This window comes from Cynoglossus semilaevis, chromosome Z, assembly GCF_000523025.1.
Source record: "Cynoglossus semilaevis isolate Cse_v1.0 chromosome Z, Cse_v1.0, whole genome shotgun sequence".
Classification (NCBI taxonomy): Eukaryota; Metazoa; Chordata; class Actinopteri; order Pleuronectiformes; family Cynoglossidae; genus Cynoglossus; species Cynoglossus semilaevis.
In genome coordinates this window covers 19,478,934-19,505,689 of record NC_024328.1, presented here as the reverse complement: position 1 = coordinate 19,505,689, position 26,756 = coordinate 19,478,934, and the positions used below count along the sequence as shown (strand labels likewise).

Sequence of the window (26,756 nt, the reverse complement as noted above, 5' to 3'; positions counted from 1 at the left end):
TTATAAATATTATTGATTTTGTAAGGCTCTGCAAGCTTTTCATTAGAAGTACCGTCTGCATTGATGGTTTATCCATTTCTCTGCAGATTGATCACTGGAGTGTGTTTTTGCTGCTGCTTGAACATTAATCTGTGTGTCCTTTCACTAACCAAACGTAACCACATCACAGCTTGGCAGCAGAATAGCTGTGTTAAAATAAGGGAGACACACACACAACAGCAGGTGCGACAGGGCTTCAAACTGTTCAGTAAAGATGACTGAAGGCTCAGGATCTGCCTTTCTCGGTGAAATATGACAGACAGACGTGGACTGGTGCTGCTTATTATCTGCCGCCTGTCGTTAGTATCTTTATCTGTAGGAGTGAGTGAGTGCACTTCATGACCAGGCTATCTATGATTTCACAGTTGTATTGTCAGGTTCTCACTCTACTTCAACCATCCATCCTCCTATCTGTCTGTCAGTCAGTCAGTCACTCACGCTTAAATCAGCATCATTAAGGCCTCTGCTGTTGCATTTAAATCCAAAGGTACATCTTCTTGCATCAACCCTGACTTCCTCCTGCTACTGCTCAGCAAAATCCTAACCCTTCTCAGAGTTTTACCAGGGGAAAACTTGCCTGAACTTTTCAAAGCATATCTCATTACCTTCATGTTAACTTCAAGAAACAAAACTAAGTCCTACGTCTCAGCATGTTGCGGCGTTTTATGCTGCCTTTTAACTTCGGGTGAGTTAATACTCATGACGCAATAACATGCAGGTGAACGATGGATCAGATGAGCAGCTCTGGAGTGGGAAGTTCAAGTCGACCAAACACCTAAAAAACATGACATATAAGTAACATGAACGTATAAAGTTGAAAGAAAAAGTTGACAAAAAGGGCTATCGCTAAGTTTTACTGACAATCTTGCTTTAGTCATTAGAAATCAGACACCGCTGAGTTTTTATTCTTTTTTTTTTTTCATAAAGTGGTTTCAGTTTCTACCTGTCCAGACTAATACACAAACTTGAAGTGTTTGAACAAATACATAGCCAGCAGCATCTATACTGGAATGGTAAGAATGGTTGATGCTTCCATAGCAAGAATGTATATATTGTGAATGTTAAGTGACTCATCTATGTATATGTATATGTACAGTAGGCTGAGACAGAGAAAGACCATATAAAAATCAGTTAATAATAAAATGTATAATTAGGTGGTTGGAGAGGTAATATAAAAGGAGAGCAACAGAATAAGTGGCTCATTTTTCACAATGGTCCTTGGTCAAATAGCTCAAAGAAACACACACATGCACATACAGTACATACACACACACACACACACAAACTCCAATCAACCTCCCTCTTCCACAGCTTCTCAGGCCTTGCAGTGCACATAGTAATGGTTTTGTAGTCCCCCTCTGTTTCTTAACATTATGAGGTTTCAATAACAGCCCCCTGGCAAAAAAGCAGTGGCAGAATGGAAAACAGAATGTCCTGGCACAAAAAAATAAAAACAAAAAACATTTGACTGAAGGAATGCTCATAAGCTGGTGAGGAAATGGACAAACAGATACAAGCAGAGGTGACCCTGGAGATACCCCTCTTTAAGGAGAGAGACAGAGATGGATATCAGAGCAGAGAGAGAGGCTGGGCTGCAGAGAGCTACTCTGCAGTAAGTGGTTATTGATTGGAAGACTAGGGCCAAGGATTTCAGGGGCAGGGACTTTTTTTTTGCTGCTTGTGCAATTTAAAATGCAACAAAAAGCTAAAAAAAATTGTATCAGCAAAAGTGCGGCAAACAGTCAAAAACATGAATTAATTGAACCTAATTAGCAAATTACTACTAATTAGTGGAACCTTGTTGCCATGGTGGTAGCAATGGTAACAGGGCTGGTGTTTTCTTCCAGTGTGCTAAGGTGTTTGTTAAGGTTATTATTGTTATGATTAGCCCATATAATCTATACAGAGAATTAAATTGGATTTTAAACTGAAAAGTTAAGAAATAGCAGCACAGCCACAGGATGGGACTTTCTTGGCTGTGTTAAGTCAACAATGAAACTGAGACAATTCCCAAAACTTGGTTTTTAGCACAAGAAAACATTGGCCATCAGAGATTATGGTCTCAATCAGTAATTGTGGCAGGAATATTTTGGAATATCCATGTGGACAGGACTACTATACACCACAATCTCACCACTGCACATAAGGCCATGGTCAAAACCAGCAATTTTGGACTTTGGTAATTTCACCCTCTGTTGCCTTCAAAAGAACACTACAATCAGAGCATTTTGTGACATCACAGTTTGCAATTCCTTATTAACTGAGGCACATACTTAGCTAACAAGGCAGTAGCTTTTACCTGTGAAATGATGCCTGTGTTCTACAGCGGTTCCACCGCATTGTCAGATGTAACCAATTCCTTAGCGGATCAAATTTCTGAACAAAAAGCCATTAAGTCTATAGGAATATGATATGTAATGTGTCTTTGTAATTAACCTATTAAAAATTAAGTAGTGTAATTAAAGATGAAGAAACACATTGTTTGACTGTAGAACATGCATCAATGAGACCTGCTGCGGACGAGTGAGACCTTTGGAACATCTCTGACCTTTTCACTACTAATGATCATAGAGGGCTGTGGTTGTAACAGTAGTAGGGAGAACACATGTATTGAGCTTCCACTGCACTGCCTGCACATGTGCATTCACACACACACACACACAGGCAGAAAGAGACAGACTGTATTCCTGGAATGAAAAGATCACATTGGCCTTGTCTGTTGTAGACACAGTGACCGTTTAAAATAACATGGAAATCAAATGAGATTATAGGAAACGGTCAGTGCTGCGACCCTGTCGTCTAACTGTACTCCTGAAGACTGTCTGTTGTGTATACATTTATGTCCAGGCCATTAATTTTGAAGAGGCGGCAAGTTGATTCAAGAATTTTTCACTCACTTCCTTTTTTCAGAGTATTTCTTTGAGGTTTTAAGAATGCTTGTGTTTACGTGGCCACTATGGTGAACTTCATCCTAAAATAGCAATGAATGATGGACACGTTTCCACTCTGTGGACAGGCATCTACACAACAACATTATTCCAACAAAACCATGCACATTTATTATTCAATAGATGTGGAAATAGCAGTAAAACGCTGACATTAAAGTGCATTAATTTTACCCTAAAGTTTAATTGGAATCACAACCATTTCTCTGCTGCAGACCCAAAGGCTTTTAGGAAAGATTTATTCAATGGGAGGGGAGAAAAATGGCGAAAACTGGGAGACATTAAAGCAGTAACGTGTCACTCTGAAAGACTGCAGGACATGTCACAAAGCTTTCAGACCTCATGGCATTGTCAGTAAGTTTTCCAGCTAATTCCACCATTAACTCCAGCAAGCCACACACAACACAAAGAGAAAATCATTATCTTTTTGGCCATTCTACCCACAGGAAATCTAATTAGCCTGCTAATGTAATATTTGTCTCATGGTTTAAGTGCGACACACAGCTTGGCAATCACTTATGGACCATTGAGGCTCTCCATTAAAAACACAATTGGGTAGTTGTGTAATTATAAAAATATACAACTCTTAGTCCAAGCTGTTGACTTGGACGATTATTTTTACAAATCTTCTGATTCCAGGGCTAAAACTAATGGTTATTTCACCATGGATTAAAGAGCTGATTATCTTCTTGAGTAATTAACGGTCCATAATGTGCAAGAAATGGGATAAACTGTAATAAAATGCAACTGTAAAATTGGATTGTTTTTTGCAGCACTAATAGATTAGTCTTAGACATCTTGTTTCGTCCATAAGGGTCTGAAGGGTCCTTCAGTTTTGGTGTTTCTCTGGTGTAGAGAAGCAAAACAAATTCCTATTCCAAGCCAATGAAAGACCAACTGGTAAATATTATTTGTTGATAAATATCTCATCACATATTTCTAATTAAACATGTAAAAGAACATACAGTAGCTTTTTTATTAAAGTAAAACCACTTGACATCTTGTGCATAGTGTTTACAAACTCCCTCTGCTGGAGGGGTGGTAACAATGTCATGTTAGCCAAATATATATTAATGCACAGTGGTTTAAACACTTTTTAGCCAACCACTGACCGCTGACTGAGGTGACGCTGCACTGACCCATGTGCAACAGTGCAGAGCGCCCAAGTTATTATGGAGCTGTGTCCTCCAACACGATTTTCATAACCTTCTGTTTGCACTACAGAATTCAAATCTCAACACATATTTTAACCTCTACTAATTTATATTGTAAGTAACTATTGCTAATACCCAGTAGATTATAAACCAGTCTTCCCGTGGCTCAGTAAAATGCATTAGATATTAATTTCTTTATAATTTTCTTGTTCATTTAAGATCATTTCCTTTATACTCCACTGCTAACCGGCCACTCATCTATTTTTCCTGCACTAAACTCATTTTTTGGGAAGTAGCTCATCCATGTATCCATTCATCATCTTCCCCTGCTGCCCAACAGATTGGTGGGTGGTGAAGGTAGCGACGTGAACCGATTCTGAAAGTTATAATTTCATTGATTGAATCATCTGGTTGAGTCAGTGACACGCCGAAACCATCAGCACAGCACCATTGTTGAGAAAACATCCTGATTAGACTAATTGAGGGAAACAGATGAGGCGAGAAACAAGACAAGTTTGAAATGACAGGGTTTTCAGTAGAAGTGTTGTGTGTCTATAAACAGAATTAACAGCCTGTTATCAGTCTCTCAGCTGCTCTCACAGTAATGATGTCTGACTCCACAGCTGCTGCCGCTGCTGCTCTGCGGCGCTTTGTGAAGAATCACAGCGACAAAACGTGTTCAGACGGTGACGAAATAACCCCGGAGTGTGACGTAATAGGCGACAGCTGCTGACATTTTCCATCCCAGCTCACACCTATACCTGATCTTACGATAGCAAACAAAAACGAGCAGCTTACCCTGTGACTGCTGGAGTTGTTCATCCTTTACGCATAGGAGCACTAGCCCGCTCCACGGTAACTCTCTCCCAAACTGCAAGAGCGCTTTTACGCAACACCAGCGTCCGACCCTCGTCCCAAGCTGAGCCCGACTCAGACTTTCCACTCGGAGGGAGACCCCCACTCAAACCAAACAGAAAATCAGGCAGAAAATAATATCCACAGAAAAAACGGCTGTCGATTCCTCAACCGGACAAGTTGTTATTACGAGGACCAAGCGTAGAGAAAAACAATCCCGGACATGTGGCAACGACAGCGGTCATGTGTTCGAGCCATCTCTCTCTCCCTCCCTCTCTTTTCACTGACATCGTCATAACCACTGACGTCGCCAACGTCCTCCAGAGCTTTCCACTCTACAATCCGGACACACACGCGCACTGTTTCACTACCAGCACAAGATAGGTTGAGGACTGACCGACTGAAGGACCAACCAGAGGCAGCTCTGTGGAGGAGGGGGTTAGTGTGACTATAAAAGGCTGCGGTGACACATTCAGGTCAAAATCACAAATGTATGGTTATTTTCAGCAGGTTATCACTGCTTGAAGGATCACTCTGACGTCGAGGAGTTATGGCTGAAGTCTGTGACTTTATTGAGATAGTCAAATTGGATATGCTTGATGTCAAAAAACGCTGGAAGTTCATAAAAAGTAACATCCTGTATCATAATATTTAATATTTAACCATGGTTAAGGTTGAAGAGTATCGTTAGGCACCTGGACATGACATTTTCTCAAGGAAGGGAGGGACCTGAAGTAGCTTTATTTGTCACACCCACAGTATATATTTGCTGTATTCCCCACCACCAGTTAGAACTGAAGAAGCCTCTTGGATGAGAGGTGAAACATCTTCAGGGTGTTACAGTTTCTAAGAGCCAATGCAATTTCCATCACATGTAATCAAAATAATGTTACAAGTGCAACGCAACATGCACCTTTTCCTAAGTCATGGATGTTGTCAAAACCACAGTTGGAAGAGAATTTGAAGTAACTATTTTGAGAAGTGGTTGATCAGGACTTTCTCCCTCAACACTGACAGATTAAGCTCACAAAGTGTCGTCTCATAAAAATCTGCTCCATTTTATTTCATATCTAATGGCCGTGCACGTCTGAACTTAGTACAAGACGCAATATTATTTTATATAATATATATATAATAATGGTGGGATATAAATGAAAGCCATTGTGTTAAATACAGGAGTTCCTCAAATTGTGATGTCATGTTTTTAAATATCCCTCAGCAGTTCTTGTGTTGATATCACTAGCTGACATCAGGGACTATGATATTGCACATTTCTGTGCAAAATAATAAAAAATCAATTCAGTATAATGCAAACAAACCACCAGTCTTTATCTTTATTTGTAATTAATTACAAATGTAAGCGAACAAGGCTACCAAGAACTGTGCACTGTGGAGTTCATATATAGAAGAGAGAACAACCTATCATTCTCAATAGGGAAAAGTCTCTCAGTTATTCTTCTCCATGGGCCCTGCTTCAGCTTATTGCCTGGTGCCAAAGTGCACACTTGGAAGTTGTTGTGCAGCCGAGCATGTCTCCTTGTCCAGCCATGATGTATGAGAGTGATTTGTGGGCAGGTGGAAACTGAAAAATTGCAGGATTAGTTCGGTCAGAATTAGGTGTGGGAATGGAGCTTGGGTTAGTGTGAATAGGTTCCAGAAAACCCACACTCGTAAGCTAATGATGGAATGTCTAGTAAATAACCAACAATATTAAACGTTTGGTTGTTTTTTTCTTTACAGTCACTGACATAATATCAGGACAGAAAAATGTTATTGTCAGTGACGCAGGAGTGAAACCGCAACACTTGTTTGCAGCAGATGAGGTGTGGGAGGATCAGGAGGAAGGAGGACGAGAAGAGTCAATGTGTGGACAGTCGGAGCTAATGACAAAGTCAATATCAGTGGTGCAGATATGCATCAGTAAAACCATGAGATGTGATATAAAACCAGATTTCTTGATGTAGAACAACTCAAAAACCCATTTAATAGTCAGATTAAAATAAATCTCTGCATGCGTCTTTTTACCCCTTAGTGTGTGTTAGACATGATAACAAGATAAGCCATGATAACTCAGGATTTAAAGCTGTAAAATTCCCATGGTTATTCAGATTAAGTTTTCATCAGCAACTGTGTCAGGGAGCAGCCACAGACATGCTGTCACAGACACATTTACTCTCACTCTTCAGATTACTACAGGGCTCACCAAACAATACAAAACCAAGTGGACAAAGTACACCATTCTATTAAAACAAGACACCCACAAAATAATCAAATTTAAAATGATAAATATCAAGCACATGAGGTCTTAGTATAAAATGTTTTACACAGGTAATTTGACAATCAAACCAAATAGATACATACAAGGACTCAGAATGTGGATTTAAAGCCATCAAAGACTGTGGAGGTCAGATAAAGAGACATAGTGTGCAGTGAGTCTGCTGCAGTTTTCTCATGATGCATGAGTAAGGAGCAGCAGCTGAATGAATGACTGCGACCTTTCCAGTGTCATTGCACTGCGTTTTACAGGATGAGAGAACTTTCCTCTGGACACACTGACCGCTCCCTCTGAGATTCAAGCATTTCCTATTGACTCATTGACTGCACTGCCTTTTATCAAAGTGTTATTTATGTCTCTTCCTCTCTGCTGCTGCTGTTTCTACATCCTCATCATCCCTTCCTTCCTACAGTCGAAACTGCAATAACATGTCTCTAGTTCAGATTTATTAAATCTCGACTTGGAAAAAAAGGTTTGATCAATGAAACGGCCCAGAAGAGAGAGTCCAAAGAAAATTATCTGTTCTTGGAGCTTTTGTTGAAAGCAGTTCTCTAAAGTGATTTTGTTTGGCTTTTGTCAACTTTCTGTAGTTCATGTGTTTAAAGGAAGGCCTTGGGACTTTGTGTCAGTAACTGTTCTGAAGGATGTACTGGGGCACAAGGACAGGTTATAGTTGTTACAACAAGGTGTTGTGAAAATTAAAAACTTAAAAAGAAAGGTATTTTTCTCTTCTAGGGAGTTAAGACCAGTGTGTGTTTGATGAGATACAGAACCTGTAGGCAACATAGTATTCAACTTTTCAGCATATCATGTCAATTGTGCTGTAGTTTGAGTGAAAATAATGCACTGGGCTTGATTAAACCCTCGTGTTGTCCTTGGGGCCATTCAGATCCCAAATGAAATGTTTTCTTTAACTATTTCAGCTATATGTTCATGTAAACAATGAAGAACAGGGATTAATTAAGACCAAATATGATATGCAATACAAAATCGATTGACAATATATAATGTTATTTTTAATTTAATCCAATTTTAATACAATTTACTTAATAATAAATGTAGATTTCTGACTACACACACAGGGTATAGAGTAATATATACACAGATACAGTATACACATATATATGTTTTTATATAAAAAAACTTCCCTCTTTTGTAACTACAGTTCTTTTTTTCTTTTTTTCAAATATAATCTAATGTCATTGCTTATTGCTCTTGTCCCCCACTGGCCATCAGAGGGCAGTAGGTAATGCCTACTCACTGAAACTGACAGGATTTTTGCTCTTCTTCACACTCACACACTGCTGCACCAACACTACCTTATGTCAGAGTAACTGTTATCACATTGTTATGTTCCCGTCACGATCTCATCTTACAAAACCCAAAGAGTCATGTAGAGACTCGCTCCTCTTCTCCTCTCTACTCGCCTGAGGTGCCGTTGTGCTGCACATCACGTCATGAACATGACTGTTATCTAACTTCAATGGACCAATACAACACACTGATGGCATCTGAGTTATTGATTGGAAGACAGCCGTAAATCCAGCCTAAGCCCATGTTTACGACTTTCACTCCTTATTATCAATACAGCAGTACATCATCATGTGCCACAGGAGAAAGTGATCCAGCAGCATCATAAAACAGAGCCTGCTGCAGCTAACTACACCTTACAAGCTGGATCAACAGTGATCATATTCACAGTTACACTGACACTGAGTGTCTCAGCCCCAGCCTGGGTGGGTTACCGGATGACAGCTGTGTTTTCTCACTGCCAGCACACGAGCTGGGCATTTATACTGATTAAAAATAGCATCTAAATAAACTTACACATGTTGTTGCATAACAGCACATAGTGACATAACTGACTTGTGACACAGTCTGTGAAGGAAGCTCAGTATAATTATGTTCTTCTGGAGTCCACTGTACCAGGGTTGTTACAATACTTCTCACTAAAGTCTAAATTCTAAATCATCCACAGCAGGGGTTTGAAAGTCTAACAGCGTGGGCGTCCATCAAATGACAGTCAAGTATTCACAAAAGAGCACTTGTGATGAATGTTTTGATGCAAAGATAAGATAGATGTTCACAGTTGTTCTTCGTGATGCAGTTATATTATGCCTGAACGATTACCAAATTTACGGCTAGTGCTCAGACAGTCGCTCACCTTTCTACGTCCGCAGTTGAGTTTTTTTAACTGACCCTATTTAGATTAAACTAATTTGCAACTGGTACATGTCATTTTCCAATGAAATCATGTGCAATTATTAATGTAGCCTGATAAAATGCAAAGGTGAACATGTGTGGGTTGATGCACAGCTGGGATGTAACGGAAAACACCACAGTTACCGACCTTTTTGTACTCCGTCCCAACAGACAACACATCTTACTCCAACATGACCCTGGGCTTTTGACCCCAAATCACAAACATGACATCATCCAGCGCCTCCATTTGTTCCACTGATCTCATCGGTGAACAGAATGGCCATTTTAGTGGATGTGGTGTTGTTGTGAGTGTGTGTGGAGCAGCTCAGCCATTCCTCTCAACACCTCCTACCACAACAAGAGGCCCCTTTTAGGAGCTGCAGACCACACATCTACCTCAGCCTTAAACCCCTGCTCCGACTGACCCGCCTCAAAGCCCTGGAATTCCCCTGTGACAGTTTGCCTTTGGCATCAGGTTATTCCTTAAGAGCATAACCATCAATCTTATCAAGGCTAGGCATCCACCTCCAGAAGGCACAGACAAGTCACTCCAGGTTTTCTTCTCTGTGCTTTTGTGGAGGTGATAATAAAGATGTCGACAGATGCTATGGCCATCTGCTTAGTTTACTCAGCACGCTCTGGAGTGTCTGTATGATTTAGGCTACTATCTGTATGTTTTTTTTGGCATTCTCCAACCAAAAACAAACATCATAAAAAATGTACATTATACAGACAAAAACTTTCTTTCTTAAAAGTACATTTTTGGCAGTTCTGTAATGCAATTCTTTCCTTAACAGGAAATAAAAAAAAGACCTGTCATGTGATTACTGGTGAACCTAAATTTAATTTGTTAATAATAAAATATAATAATACTATGAAAAAATGAATAGGTTCTAAATGCTCATCTTATAAATGAGTTAGTTGGTTAAAAGGTTAACTGCTGACATGTTTAGGTATTAAAGGATCATCTACCAAAGGCTTGTCTTTGTAAATATCTCTGCTAAATTTCCTTTATATTAGTGTCTGTTCTCTGGGCCTGTGTTGATCCTATCTGGACAATAAGGCAATGGAAATTTATAGAAATACCACAAGCTGCCATTTGTGATGGTATGATAAGAGCTTTCTATGACTGTGACTCAAAATTACAGTTTTAGTTGGTTCACAGCTGGCAGCAGGGATAAGTAACAGCTGACCAATATGGTAAATGTAGGTCAAGAACAACACCATGACTAACTGTTGTGCTTGTGATGGTCCTGTATCTTTAGCAGTGACACTGTGAACATCTCACTTTTTAAGAGATTATTTCAACACCATTACATCTGCTGAGAGAGAGAGAGCAGGGATTTTTCTATTGCCCTTGACAAGAGAAAAACGGAGCCACGGATGGTCAGAGAGTAGCCCATCAACTGCTGACAGAGTTGTTCCACCTGTTGAGCATATACAACAGGTATGCATGCACATAGTAACTCAGCAGTGGTGGATCAGTGGCCAAGGATCCCACAGGGTATAGTGATTTAATCAGACACTTTAGACACTTGATGGTTGAATGAGCACACAGTCGTGTTGCTCTGAAAGACACAGTCAATAGAGGTATGCTATTGATGCTCAAAGTAGAGTGTCCACAAGGAAGGGTGTTTTCTGGTGGCAGCTACTTCTTTACACTAAAAAAATCCAAGCTAATAGTTAATGTTGATGCACTAGTTATTTTTAAACAGTAGTTTTTCAGACCTTGTTCAGACTGCCTGTCTGCCTATTTGCTCTCAGATTTTAAGACTCCTAACTTGTGACACTGTTTAATCCTATTATGTACAAGCATAGACTGTATCATGTACACAGTGTTGCACACAACATATTGCATTTATTATGTATGCCTCATTAGGGATCAATAACGTTGCTGCATGAACCACAAACACGCATGTGATAGTGCACATGGAAAAGACAAAATAATCATCTAAAAGCTCAATTAAACACAAAATGAAAGGGTTGTTTGTTTTTTTTTACACAATGTGGCTTCACAATTATAAAGAAGTCAGTGGATTAAAACCATCTGTGCCACCAGCTGTATCTTCAACACCGGCTCAGATGTTTTACAAAAAAAAACCAAACAAACATTTTATTCACTTCAAAACAGAGTCGTTGGCTGTTGACATGGTGAACTAAATATAGCTCCACATCCAGTCTGCCTCCAATGTTTTCTGCTCTTAATTTAAACAGCTTGGAGTGTCTACATTTTTCTCCCAGCTCCGAAAGAAAAAAAAAAAACAGCTGAAGTGAAAGTATCCCTAAGCCTGTTCAGGTAGAAGCAGAGACTGTGACGGGGAAAGAGAATTGAAAAAAAAAAAGGTAATGCAGGTTATTGTGGAAATAATGGATGAAAGTCAAGTGAAAGAATAAAAGACAGGTGAACAGAAGTGTGAAAAAATCTAATGAGTCCTTAAAAAGAAGTGGAGTGTGGAGAGTGTAGGAAATAACCAAGTGACTGAATAGGCTGGGAAGGTGCTGGGAGTCAGGATGATGTAATAGTAACAGTGCCTCACAGTTTGGCCTGGTGTTTTCTTCTTCTCACTCTCCTGGCTCACGCCTGCTGTTTTTCAAAGGAAACTCACCATCTAACTGGTTCCTGCTCACACAGAGTGCCTATTCAGACCTGAGCTGCTCCTCCTATCCGCTGCACAGAGAGATATGCAGGGCTGGGTCAAGGTTAGGTGTTGGGTTTAGAGGTGACACGGGGAGCCAGATGGTTAAGGACTGTGCTTGGCAGACCGAGGCTGGCTGGGACCCAGGGATACAGAAGCACAACACTATAATCCTTGTTTTTAACTGTGATGCACAATGCCATTCCATGTATACTAATGGAGTCAGCATGCACATACCAGTAGGTGGCATTGTTGTGTGCTAAAAAAATATGACCATTGCACTGAACACCACACTTTTCAGAAGAATTCCTGAGGTAGATTATATAAAAGTTGGTGAAATAAAGCTTAAAGAAATAAATATGTGAAGTTGTTAAAGATTGTATTTAAAAGATACATTTACAGTTAAATATACTATACTGGAAAATGACATCAAAAGACTTGGGCATCTAAATACTTTTAGGATCTCTGTGGCTTTAACTGTTAAACACTTGTATTATGGTGAGTGTGCACATTTGAGGGTTTGCCAGTTTACTACTGTGGATTTATCCTAAAATCATGGGTCTTAGTAGACTCATAAAAGCTAAAAGCATCGATCAACATTCAAGGGTGTGTATGATTCCAAGAGAGGGAGGAGAGTTTGGTAGCAATCCCAGCATATACATATATACAAAGCCCCCTTTTTCCCTCAACTTTACAGACACACAGACACTTTATGCATGATTCTGGCGGACAGCATTGGAAAACTCAAGGTGCAGTGTTTTCATGCCCAGATGCCAAAGACTAACTTGGCAAACACAAAACCTGCACACTCAGTAAACAAAACTGAGTACATGATACCAGTAAATAAAATGGACCTGGCTGTTCCTACAAGCTGTTCCTTCAGGCTTTTCCTTCACTCATAGGAAAACACCTAATTTAGAACAAATGAAATAAACAGCAGTGATGAGGATACAGTGAAATCCTGTGTGATAAAACAAATATCCTCAGTTATATCAAAGCAGTCAGTACAAGGGCATGGTTTACAGTCTTGTCTTATGACAGTATTTATTCACACACTGTCAGAGCAGAGACGAACACTGCAGGGAGCAGTGTGCACGATGAAGTGCGACGTTGTGCAGGAATGTGCTGCACTGTGATTTCTGAGTCACAGGAGAGCTGTACTGTTAGCTTACACACACCTACCACTGAAGCAGAGACAACACTGGTGGAACTCAATGCTTCTCAAATGATCTTCACAGCTGAACCAACACTCAGACAAAAGTCAATAAAACGCACATCGCACAAAGATAATGCACATTTTCAGTGCTGACCTACTGCTAGTTCATAGTGGGAAATTTGATGATGATGATGATGATGGAGAAGCCTGGTAAGATAGCATAATAAATTAGAGAAAGATTAACATTTGTCTCAAAGCATGTGAATCATCAGGGTAAAGATTCATCAGTTTGGCCACATAACTCCAGCAGATACTGGTCAACTGCCCCACAGCAGCCAAGGATTAACTGCTGTCAATTTGGCCTTTGGCTCTTCCAGGACCTCCTACATTTAGCTGGCATAAAATATGTGAGGTCCAAAGGGAGTGGAGGCTAAAACTATCTGTCTCCAGGGCTGAGACACTATGGCTGTTTATACAGCAGAGGAAAAGGACGAAGGAAGCTGTGAATGTCTTCAGACACATGACAACACGTGTCTCAGAAAATGCAGGATTATTTCTGTGCAGAGCCAAAATGGAGGAGTCGCTTATTTGGCAGTGTTCTGCTCCATCAGCTGGTCCAGGCGGCTTCACCTCTGTTCTAAGACCTGATGGAGGGAGTTTGCGTGAATACCAGCCAATAGATATTTAAGGCTCGCTGCCCTAAGGGGGCTTAAATGTGCAGAACTATCTGAGGCATGGCCGCAGCTAAGTTTAGGGTTTGGGGGCGTGTGAGAGGTCAAACATGAATCCCTAGCGAGGCAGCAAGATGCTCCCACCTGACCGGTACATAAACTCACAGTCAACCAGGATCAGGAGAAGGATGCCATTACCACATGTCAGAGGGTCAATGGCAGTTGGTTCATAAGAAAGGTGAATCATTTGAATCATCCATCAGCTGATATGAGGGGCCTTATCAGCTGTGGGCAGAACAGCAGCAGCTGCCAAATGGCAACTGAGATCCAGTGAAGTCAACACACTCACAATGACGGTATTGTGCCTCTGCAAACAATGAATGACTAACAGAATTCCCAACACAAATTCTGCTTTTGTAACTCTGGGTGGAAAATGGAATGAACTTGAACAGTTTTACACAAATGTCAACATTTAACCGGCAAAGTCAATCAATGCAGTCAAGGCCAGAGTGTCTTTCTCTCAGGCTAAAATTAGACCTGAGAGAAAGTGTCCATCTACGGCCCTTTCGCTGTGGAGCAGAGGACCTGAGCCTGAGGAGTTCAGGAAAGATGAGAGTAAAGAAAACAGTATTTCATATGAAAAAAATAAGAAAAACAACTACTGCTGTGTGAAACCTATGTGGTGGGAGGAAATGCTGTGTGTGTGTACATGCCCATTAATGGTAGTTAGTTAGTCAGTGACACCGTATTGTCTCTCCCGCTGGGAAACAGCAATTACACGGGACCATTTCCTGTTTCCTATCAGTCAGTGGGCCGCTGGAGCGAATCCTGTGTAAGCTGGACTGCAATATTGCCCCTTTACACTTCGTGCATAGTGGGCCTCTTAAGAGGTGGGACAAACAAACAAAAAAACAGAGCACCAGTGCCAAGAGTGCTGTCATTCATATCACACCAGACTTGTTAAAACCTGAAGAACAGGAAAGGTACTTTCTTCTAAGCTTAAGAAATAACTGTCCCTTTATCTGCTTCTCCAAATCTGACAAAACAATATTAAATAAAAACCAGAAGAACACTGAAACCTCAGGACATGTATGATCACTCCTCGTTTTAGTTTTTTTCAACTGACAACGCCTCTTCTAAGAAGACAACAGCAAACAAAAGAAACAAAGGGAGGGATTAACGGAGTGGGGACTACATGTGATGATCCAGCAGGACCTTCGGGAGAAACCCAGGAGCTATAGCTGAAATTATAGCAAGACTGTGGGCTGTGCAGCTCAGACACATACAAAGAATCTCTGTCTCATACACCCACCCAGGCAGACGAGACATGGGGAGGAGGGGGTGGGGGGGGTGAAGGGTGGACTTGGGGGAGAGAGCATGTGAGCAAACAGGAGAATGTTTACCAGCAAATATGCTCATTTGTGGAGGACGAGCATGACTTTTTAGATCCTCACTTGTTGCTGCGGTGCTGCAAACCCTCACCTCTGAACTCACTCTGAACGCAGCAGGAACCTTGAGTGTTTGCACAAAGACCGCCTCGTCTAGCCGCCATTACAAAATTCCAGTCATTGCGATTTTATTTACAAACAGATGAGAAAACACCCACCACAGACAGAAAGCGTGCTTGTTATCTGCATTCTAACATCACATGCTCAATTCAATAATCAAAGAGAATGCTACCTTTCAGGCCACATCAGCTGAGCTGTTTGCTCTTCAGAAGAGACTCTGTAACACAGGCTAATAATCTATCTGGTCCCTGATTAACTCGTTAGTCAGAAGAGAGACCCTTTGTCAGCTACGCTGTGCCGTGTCGTACAGGCTGAATGATTCAGAAGAACCAGTTTTAAAATGTGAAATAGATTAAATTAAAGACAAAGTGGAGAAATCCATCACCCAGTTCACTGTGTTCAGGCGAATGAATAAATCTCAGTGTTCTGTGCGGAGGTTGGCACAGATGACACACCAACACATTTTACATGAAAACACTGCCAAACTGTTGCAGGTACGACACACAGCAACCTCTCTCTCTGCCTCTCTGTGCTCTGGGCAACAGCTTCAGTTCTTTTTGGACACAGTGATAAAGAACTAGTTCTTACACCTTCAGGCAGCTGTAGCACAGACAGCCAGCTTTCTTTTCAGATCACAGACCAAAAAAATAAAATGTATCAGAATTTCCCTCTGAAATTCTTGTAATCCTTCCAACAGACTGAATTTAATTCTCTTGAAGTGTGTTAAGGATGAGACAAAAACGCTGGCTGAAGCCATGTCTGGGATAAAAAAAAAAGTCAGTGTTGGGCTCAAGAGCTCTACAAATTGTAATACAGCCTTTTCCACTGCAGATTTTGTATACAAAAACAAGTTCTCTGTCTCCTTTCTCACTCCAGAACACGGCCGTAACATGTGAATGACCCCTGACCAGAATCTAACAAGTTTTTTACTTGGTAAAAGTAAAGCCATCAGTCTTCCCTGCCAGACAAAAATAAAACAATACTGTAGCAGGAATATTAGCAGAGTATACTTCAGTTCTAGCATTCTACATAAGCCAAGAATTTCCAAACTACATGACTGACAATTTCAGACAAGCATTAGACTTCTGAATCAATATCTTTGAATGTTCACCTCAACCTCAAAAAGTTGAAACCTCAAACAGTTGGAAGTAGAGGCTCCACAGAGGTTGTGTGACATCAGACACGTGGCACTGAGCGACATTTCTTAAATAAACCTGGCCTTCCAGTCGCGATGCATGCAGACCATCGGAGAGCTCCCCCTTTTGAATGTGTAGGATTTGCATTGTCTTTGCTGTAAGATATTTATTATTGTTTATTTATGACATCACCTCAGCTGGTGATGACACAGATCAACAAACTTGGATCTTAGCCCTAACAGACATGGCCGTAGTACAATCCCAACAAAAATGGCCAACCCATTTTAAGTGTGTGTTGTGACCCCAGAAGTAATACAAGACCACTATCAAAGCCTTTTGTTCATCACTGACCTCAAAAGTTTCACTTTTTGATGAGGCAGATATGTCTGTCACGCCTTCCTATGGTCTCAATTTCTGTCCATTCAGACAAAGGACACACTGCCCAGAGTTTTCAAATGAAACAACGTCAGCAGTGTTCTCAACCCTTCTCTGTTTGCAGGGCAATCTAGTAATGTATATGACAGGCACACTGTCTCTGGAGCACCCTGTTTAAAGAGTCTGCAGATTCTTATTGATTTAATTAAAGATGCAGACTTGCAGATAGGCAATTAACTTAATGGATGAGGAAAATATTATATCACTAAAATAATCATAGTCATAGTTTTACAATTTAAGAAAAATAAATAAAAACAGGGCTACATACTTGTGTAAAATAAAGTACAGCCTCACTGCCTGTTGGGTTCCTTCAGGACAATGCTACTTGGCTACATACCTGTCCATGCCTGCACACACTCTCCTCAGTTTGGCCTCACATGCAGCTGAGGACTGTATGAGACAGGCAGACGAACAGACAAGAAGGAGGAGACGTGTTGTATGCAGCTGTGTTACATGGAAAGACTGGAGACCACAGTGGCCTTAGAGTGACATGTAACTTCTCTCTCACACACACATGTGCGCGCACACGCAGACACACAGAGGGATTTTTCAACAAACCCCTCTGTAAACTTTACATCACACTGAGGCACAGCTGCAGAGACTCGTTTAACACAACAATGCACTGTGTATTTGTGTGTGTTGGGGTTTAAGAATCGCTGCAAATATATTTCAGTTATTAGGTACAGTATTGCAAGAGTAGATGGTCAGTCAAATAAAAAAAAGTTGGATAAATGTCGAAACCAGATTTTAAAATGTTTTTTTTTAATCCAGATTTTAAAAAATCTGGATTAAATAAAGTAAAAGTTAGAGTTGATATCTTTTCTACTGCTTCTCTGTCTGGTTTCATTTGCAGTTGTGTTAATGCGTGTATTAAGTTACAAAGCCCTGACATGACAACTTTTACCTGTAAACTGAGTGCAATCTGACGGATGTACATCATATTCAGATCTTCTAATATCCACAGCTTTTCCTCCATGTTCGTGAACTTGTCCACTGGCATGCTACAGGCGGATATTCACCAAAAAATACCCCTTTGTTACAGTTAATGATCGGAATCAAAGAACAGGGAGCGGATGCATAAAGTTCATGATGACATTTCACTGCTGCTCATTACTCCAGAGTCGTATAATCCGTGCGTAAAACGATGCGTAAAAGTTCCGTTCCTTATCCAAAACAAGGAGATAGGTTCAAGAAAGACAGACAGTGGAGTGCAGTGGATGACAGAATCAGCTGTACTGTGGTCACCCCGTCCACCAAACTCTCACTCCAACCCGTTCACAGCGCGTATTCTTCTCCTCCTACTTTACTTTTCTCCGGACAACAAAGATCTTCTCACACACCCACAGTTAACACGCAGGGACAGCGGGGGAAGAATGAAGCCTTTAAAATCTCTGTGTCCTGATTGTGAATGCGGTCTGTCCTTTCTTCTGTGTGTCTGTTAGAGTGAGTGAGAGAGATAGAGAGAGAGAGGGGAGAGAGAGAGAGAGAGAGAGAGAGAGAGAGCGAACTCTCCACAAAAGGGCATCGCCTCTGCGGGTGTGATCGGCACAACTAACCCACTGTGCGCGCCTTAGTAGCTGACTGACGCTCCCAACCATGCGCTCCTGCTGCTGGATTAACCCCCGCAAAGCGCCTGTAAAGATGGTAATGAACATAAAGAGCTGTGGTCTCTCCCTGGGTTCACCACGCCCTTACAGAAAACAAATATCAAATACCTTACCACTACAGAAGCATAGCGGGGTGGATAGAGAGCTTTGTTCGTTTACTGGCTTGATAGTAAATGGAGAAATTAGAACCCAGCACTACCGGGGAGTGAAAGCTTTTTTTTTTTTCCAACACCAGCCTGACTCAGGAGCCTGGTTGTAACAGGTTTCACTCACCTAACACAAATATATTGCTTTATTTTTGCTTTTATTTAAAATAATAATAATAAAAAAAAGGGTCCATGGCTCAGGTGTGTCAAAAGAAGCTGCAACTTGATGTAAGTATGTTGTGATAGGAATCAGGCCACAGCAAGGTCACAGAATATTCTCCCATCCAGATGTTTGTCAGATGGTTTCCCTTAACTCAAGCTTAGTCCATGTGACCTTTGACCATGTGTGACCAGGCTCAACATGCCTTTAACCTAAAGCCTAAAAACCACCACAAAAAACAGGAGGCAGATATTCTTCAATGTGTTCCTGGACATGTAACAGCTGTTCTCTCTCTCCCTTTGTGTGTGTAGGTGTGTGTGTGTGTGTAAGTGTGAGGAAGGTGATGTTTGTTTCCTTCCTTGAGGTGTGGGTGAGACCATGCCAGCCCCTCAACAGGAAACTGTGGTGTCACATGGCATCTTCAACAATAATGACCCTTGCCACACACACCTACATTATTCTGACATCAGACAACACTGACACATCAGAGAGGAGCAGACAGGTATTAAAAGTTCAACTTGTAGAAGGAGATCTTCAGTTATAGGAGTGAAGCTTTACCTTCTTCTTTGCTTTACATGACATTGGGGACAGTGGCTCTCTGCACACATAACCATATGGCTCTCCATCACGGCAGGACATGTCCGCCTAGCTCTTTAACACAGGCAAACAGTAAAAACAAAGCAGCTGTAAAAACCCCATCACGTCTGGGATGCCAGTACAAGCCAGGTCATTTCCCAAAGAAAAGGCTCCACCATGAAGACTTTAAATCAGCCGTATGAGAAGAGATTTATTGTCTTTGAGGTGGAAAGAGAACTAGTTGAGGTGAATGCACACAAAAACATTTTGAGGCTTGTGTGTGTGCATGCACGTGTGTGTGTGTGTACACACTTTTAATTGATTCACATCTCACAGAGTGTAGATAAACATCCAGTCAATCAGATGAAAGTTAATCTGGGACACTGCTGAACTGGAAAATAGTCCCTTAACGAGAAGTAAAACAGCAGAAACACCAGACTGAGGTGAACTACAGGTGGATTATCTCCACAAATCAAGTTCATCTGTTTGAGATATACCTCCATGTTTGTAAAATACACCAATAAAAGGCAAATGAGGAACAAAATTGTCAAAAGGATAAGATAGTGGGATTCAAACTGACATTAAAGAACTTTTCCATTTTCAGTGTAAGAATTCGGAACAAAGAAAAAAGCAAAAAATATAAAAAAGCTATCATGAAAAAAACTGAGAATTAAAATATCAAGCCTGAAAAAAAGACTATAAATCTGGGGTTTAAAACTGAATTTATCTGGGGTCAGAAAAGCGTCCAGTCAGCACAAAGGACAGAGTCATATAACTACAGTGTTAAATATGAAAACATACATAAAGCTGTTTAGTTCCTTTCCTTCCAAAAGTATTTAGTCATTGTTGACTTTTTTTCCTGAATCTTCTCTGCCTCAGACCAGGCCTCGTCTGACAAAACTGTGTCAAATTAGTGTTGATCTTACATTCATCAATCATCACGTGCTAACTGATTACGCTAATACTTTGTGATTTCCCTTAAATCTTTTGATTACCCTTCCTTTGTAAACATATCGGGCAGTAATTCCCAGTCTTCTTCCTGCAGTAGCCCATCCCACACGAAACTGTTGTCAAGCAAGCTAACATTAACAGCTAATGCTTCAATACTCAACTGAACTTTACTCAAAATAATGTTCCAAAAAAATTTTAAATGAATTTGCTCCTCTGCCACCCCGTCTCATAGCTTTTCCTAGGACAGTCAGGGCATCACATTTTTACTCTCCTTCCACATGGTCAGTTTCAAATCGACAGTTTGTCTGGTTTGGTCTGTGGGTTGACAGATCACTGTTTTTCTCACTAGCAGCCGTGTACCTTGTTTGGAAGGGATGAATTTTGGAAAAAAATAGACTTAGACTTAAATAGTGTGAGAACTAATCCCACTAATATCATGCTTGCAATGTCATTACCATACAATTACATTTTGATAATGTTACATCCCTATTATGTATTCTCACCTGATCTTTCCTCGGCCTCTCTAACACCAGAAGCAGCCCCATAAGCATAGCACGCTGCTGGTAAATCCCAGTGCAGTTAAACACAAAGACTGACACCTTGTTATAAAAACCTGGCGGCTAAAGAAAAACAGGCAGAAAACAACCATTATCTCGATGACAGGGCAGGCAGGCAGACCACCAGCACAAACACACAGCAACACTGGTCTCACAAGGTAAACACACACACACGCATACACACACACAGTACAGATGTGTGTGTATACAGAGTACAGATCAGTGGATATTGGATATATATTTTTTTCCTTTGTTAATTGGTGATTACTTTCTGATGTGATGGTCGGATTACCAGCTTTCGACCAAAGGCTTGATTTGACAGTAGCACGGCCAGATGTGTTAATTGACTGCCATGAAGGAGAAGTAAAACTGACACATTACACTGTGAGTTAATCCAACAGAACCTCCAAGGTTTGATCAAACTCACAGGATTAAAAATAAAACAGACAGAAAACTCTTGTTCCAGGAGGAGATAAAAAAGGAGAAAATCCCTTTTTCCGGAAATGCAATCACACCCACCCTTACATAAAGGAGTCAGGGAGCGTTTCAAGACAATTCCCGGGGTCCTTCTTGTTACTGAACGGATGTATGGAGGAATATACGACTTCCTGTCCGTACACCTCATCCTGCAGTCAGTTGTGCCCTTTAACATTTATATTTAAGTCGAATTATTGATTTAAAATAATCTCCTAAAATACAAACAAACTAATGATTGGAAAATGAAAGAATTTGATCAGTGTCAGTGACTGTGTTTGCATTTTTACACACAGTGAAGATAATAAAACATATGGTCTGCACAAATCAAACTGGTGATTAGTTACTAACATTGTATAAATTAGAAGCTGGTTTTCTTTATATATAAAAATAAAATTTGTTTTGTAGCTGTTCCAAGTTCACTGTGTAAGAATAACATTTTTCATCTTAAGACATTTCTTTTGGAGAAATATACATTGATTGTCTGAATACCTGAAACAAACATTTGTTTTTAGTTTATCTAATGTAACATGTTATCAAATTATGTAAAGCTGCAAAAATATTAAATACTAAGCTGTAGAGTAAATCAAAATGTATCTTGACTGATAAAATAACTGATAAACTAACTACAATAACTACATTTTATTTTGGACTTTCAGGCTTAAAACAGAAAAAGGTTCATTTATCTGATGGCTGAAGGGTGTAAATAAAGGAAACACAGATGGCTATTGTACAAATGTCATTTTCATTCTCTAATCACCACAATCTCATCACCTCTGAACTGAAACTCTCGTCTGCTCCAATTGTGAAGTCGGTGCTAAAGGTTGAAAACCGCCGCACAGTGTGGGAGCAGAAGAGAGAAATTAGGAGGGCTTCAGGGGAATGGAGCCCAAAACCACAACAAAGAATCCCAACTGACATCTAGACCCAATCTGAAAACAGAGCCACACCCACGCATGACTCCCACTCACTCACTGCACATTCTGTATGAACACAGACAGGAACCTGCACTTAAATACACAAATACAGAGCTGGGCATAAACAGGCATCAACAAACACTGTGAGAACCAAACAGGGTGAAACCAAATTCCATGTACAGCAGTAAAGGATTACACTGCTAAATTAGAAATTAGACTGAACAAAAAGAAACTTGTTTTTGACATTTCCAATGATTAAAGGTGGAGGATTTCAAAAATAACTAAGTTGAGGTTGTATCTGGTTGTGTTTGAGCTTCAACCATTACAACCTTAACACAAACCCTAACCAACTCTACCTCAATCACAAAATAAATAAATTTGTACTGTATTGATCCAATATTTGGGAAATTGTTGTGTTAGCAGCGGATATGGTGTTAACAGGCTGCCCCCAGCAACAGCAAGCATGTGGTTTTTCTGAGAATCAATGCTTTCGAGGCGGGCGTACTAACCGCTATACTAGGGAACTGACTTAGGTAACATGAGCCACATTTTTATACATAGTCTGAGTTCTGTGTCAAACAGAATTAACATTATTAGAACAGGCTCGTTCTGTTTGTTGGTTAACTAGAAACAATGAGTTTGATCAGCATCTTACTCAACAAAATGAATAAATAATGTGATTCAAATTATACAGTAACCATTAAACAAAACAGGAATATGAATACACAGACAATGATTTATACTACATTAGTCAAGTCTAGGGTAGAAACCAACCACTAGGTAACAAAAATCAGTGTTTTATAGTGCCAGCCCCAAGCCCGGATAAATGGTGAGGGTTGCCTCAGGAAGGGCATCTGGCATAAAACTTTTAGCCAAATCAAATATGAAAATCACTAAAACGATTCCCATACCGGATCGGTCGAGGCCCAGGTTAACAACGACTGCCAACAGTGCTGTTGACCTACAGGGTACTGATGGAAATTGGACTACTGTTGGTCAAAGACAAAGAAGAAGAGGAGGGCGATTGGTTAGGAGGAAAATGTATTGGATGATAGAGGGTATCCCCAGGGGAGAGAGAGTGGTGATTGGAGCAGACCTTAATGGTCATGTAGGGGAAGGGGACAGAGGAGACGAGGAAGTGATAGGCAGGTTTGGTGTTAGGGAGAGAAACGTAGAAGGACAGGCAGTGGTAGATTTTGCAAAGAGAATGGAAATGGCTGTGGTAAACACTTATTTCCAAAAGAAAGAGGAACATAGGGTGACTTACAAGAGTGGAGGCAGGTCCACACAGATAGATTATATTCTATGTAGAAGATGTAATCTGAGGGAGATTAGAGACTGTAAGGTGGTGGCAGGTGAGAGTGTAGCCAAACAACATCGGATGGTAGTGTGCAAAATGACGATGGAGGTGAAAAAAAGGAAGAGAGTGAAGACAAATGGTGGAAACTAAGGAAAGAGACATGTTGTGAAGACTTCAGGAAGGAAGTAGGGGCAGTTCTGGGCCGTGTTGAGGGATTCCCAGATGATTGGGAGACTACAGCTGCAGTGATTAGGGAGACAGGTAGGAAGGTGCTAGGTATGTCCTCTGGGCAGAGAAAGGAGGACAAAGAGACCTGGTGGTGGAATGAGGAGATCCAGGAGAGCGTGCAGAGAAAGAGATTAGAGAAGAAGAGATGGGACAGTGACAGAACAGAAGAGAACAGACTGGAGTACAAAGAGAGGACAAGGGAGGTGAAGAGAGAAGTGGGCAAGGCCAAACAAAAGGCATATGAGGAGTTGTACGAGAGTTTGGAAACAAAGGAAGGAGAAAAGGAGTTGAAGATGGAAGGAATACTTTGAGGAGTTGAAGGAGGAAAATGAAAGGGAAAGTAGAAACGAGGAACTAGAGACTAGTAGGAAGAAGGTAGATCAGGTTAGAAAAGATGAAGAGGATGAAGAGTGGAAAATCAGTTGGTCCTGATGACATACCAGTGGAAGTATGGAAGTGCTTAGGAGAAGTGGCAGTAGATTCCCTGACTAGGTTGTTTAACAGAGTTTTAGAGACTGACAAGATGCCTGATGAGTTGAGGAAAAGTGTTCTGGTGCCAATTTATAAGAAGGGTGACGCCACACAATGAAGATTTGGGAAAGAGCAGTTGAAGCTAGGTTGAGGCAACAGTATGGTTTCATGGCTAGGAAGAGTACCACAGATGCAATATTTGTCTTGAGGATGCTGATGGAGAAGTACAGAGAAGGTCAGAAGGAGCTACATTGTGTATTTGTAGATTTAGAAAAGGCATATGACAAAGTGACAATGAGGAAGTCAGGAGTGGCAGAGAAGTATGTTAGTTTGGTGCAGGACATGTATGAGAATAGTACAACAATAGTGAGGTGTGCTGTTGGAGGACAGAAGACTTCAAGGTGGAGGCGGGACTACATCAAGGATCAGCCCTGAGCCCCTTCTTGTTTGCTGTGGTGATGGACAGATTAACAGATGAGGTCAGACAGGAGTCCCCATGGACTATGATGTTTGCAGATGACATTGTGATCTGTAGTGAGAGTAGACAGCAGCTAGAAGAGAACCTAGAGAGGTGGAGGTTTGCACTAGAAAGAAGAGGAATGAAGGTCAGTCGTAGCAAGACAGAGTACATGTGTGTAAACGAAACGGAGAACAGTGAAATAGTGAGGTTACAAGGAGCAGAGGAGGTGAAGGTGCAGGAGTTTAGGTACTTAGGATCAACTGTTCAGAGCAGAGGAGACTGTGGAAGAGAGGTGAAGAATAGAGTACAGGCAGGATGGAACAGCTGGAGAAAAGTGTCAGGAGTGATCTGTGATAGAAGAGTGTCAGCTAAGGTGAAGGGAAAGGTTTACAGGACGGGGGTGAGACCAGCCATGATGAATGGTATAGAGACGGTAGCAATAGGCAGAAGACAAGATGCTAAGATTCTCTTTAGGAGTGACAAGAATGGACAGGATCAGGAATGAGGTCATTAGAGGGACAACACAGACAGGAAGGTTTGGAGAAAAAGCTAGAGAAGCCAGATTAAGATGGTTTGGGCATGTGCAGAGGAGGGACAGTGGATACATTGGTAAAATACATTGGTTAATTTAACCACAGATGGGTGGATGTCAGTACACTAGAACAAAGACCAACACAGCTGGAGGACAGCACACCATCATTCTGATGGTAGTCCAGGTGTACACACAGCAGTCATTGACGCAATGTCAATATGGTGCCAAGAACACACTCCATTGTCCATGTGCTGACCACAAACCCCAGACCTCTAACAGTCCAGTCTTTCAACATCTAATGTCCTCGATGTGTTGGAATCTGTCAGATCTGCTGATTCCATGTTAGATGTGAACACACATGTTCCTATCAGTTACCATATCTTTTTTTTATGTTGACACACAGGTCAGGAGTAACTGCTTTTTTATTCACATGCCATTAACCATGGCCAATTCCTTTAGGCTAGGTTTGCATATTTGATAGGCATAAAAGGGCCATGAAAGCAGTCTGAGTCACTTGATGCTTTCACAGTGGGAAAACCTGAGTCTATCAAAGACCAACCGTGAACGCGCCTCAAGGTCTGTGAGGTTGGACACTGAGACTGGGCTAGAAAGTCTGGAAATTAAGACAAATGCAACTGATCAAGATTTTTCTGCCTGATTATTGACTTAAAGCAAACACCCAGCTGTTTCACCCAGGGGGCACAGAGGACTTTCTTGGTATACTTTCAATGCATACAGGCATACTCTTCATGGATTACAGTTTTATAAACTATTTTGATGCAAAGTAAGTCTAAATATTTATATATAAAATTGGGATAAAATGTAGATTAATTATTATTAATCATGAATAATCATGGTTAATTGTCATTCGTTTCACACTTATTTGCGATTAGTCGAAATGATGGAATTATAAATGTGGAAAAATGTCAAGAAAAAATATACAAGCGTATAAAACAACTATGTAAGAACTACGTCCATTTTTGGTGGATTTTAGTCAATTCTGTGCATCTTAACAGTGGCTTGTTTAACAAAAGTCAAAAGTTTGACCAGGCGTTAAAGCCTCACAGTGTGTACATACTGTAAATGTACAGTATATCAACTATGTATAAGAGCACCAAAAAGCTGATGGATAGTAGGATTATTGGTTGTACAGTGGACAATTTGATAAATGTATAAAAAAATTACATTAATTTAACACATTATTTTATGTGATTAGTGTGTTACTTTTGACAGCCCAAACATACACTATATTACCAAAAGTATTGGCTCACCTGCCTTGACTCATACTATGAACTGAAGTGCCATCCCATTCCTAACCCAGAGTTCAATATGATGTCGGTCCACCTTTTGCAGCTATTACAGCTT

General features: G+C 40.7%; 1 protein-coding gene across 6 annotated transcripts in view; it reads right to left on the bottom strand.

Moving 5' to 3' along the window:
* The window catches only part of rtkna (rhotekin a), a 74,435-nt gene that overhangs the window by 24,583 nt on the left and 23,096 nt on the right, over positions 1-26,756 (bottom strand). The window contains exon 1 of one of the 6 annotated variants that reach the window (XM_008336808.3): positions 17,917-18,718. The exons of 4 other annotated variants lie outside the window; for them this stretch is intronic. In XM_008336808.3, the coding sequence (XP_008335030.2) occupies positions 17,917-18,012 (96 nt within the window). In that variant the 5' untranslated portion in view covers positions 18,013-18,718. Of the gene's footprint in view, positions 1-4,936; positions 8,227-17,916; positions 18,719-26,756 lie in introns of those variants that run through there. One more of the 6 variants, XM_008336807.3, reaches the window with a different exon arrangement.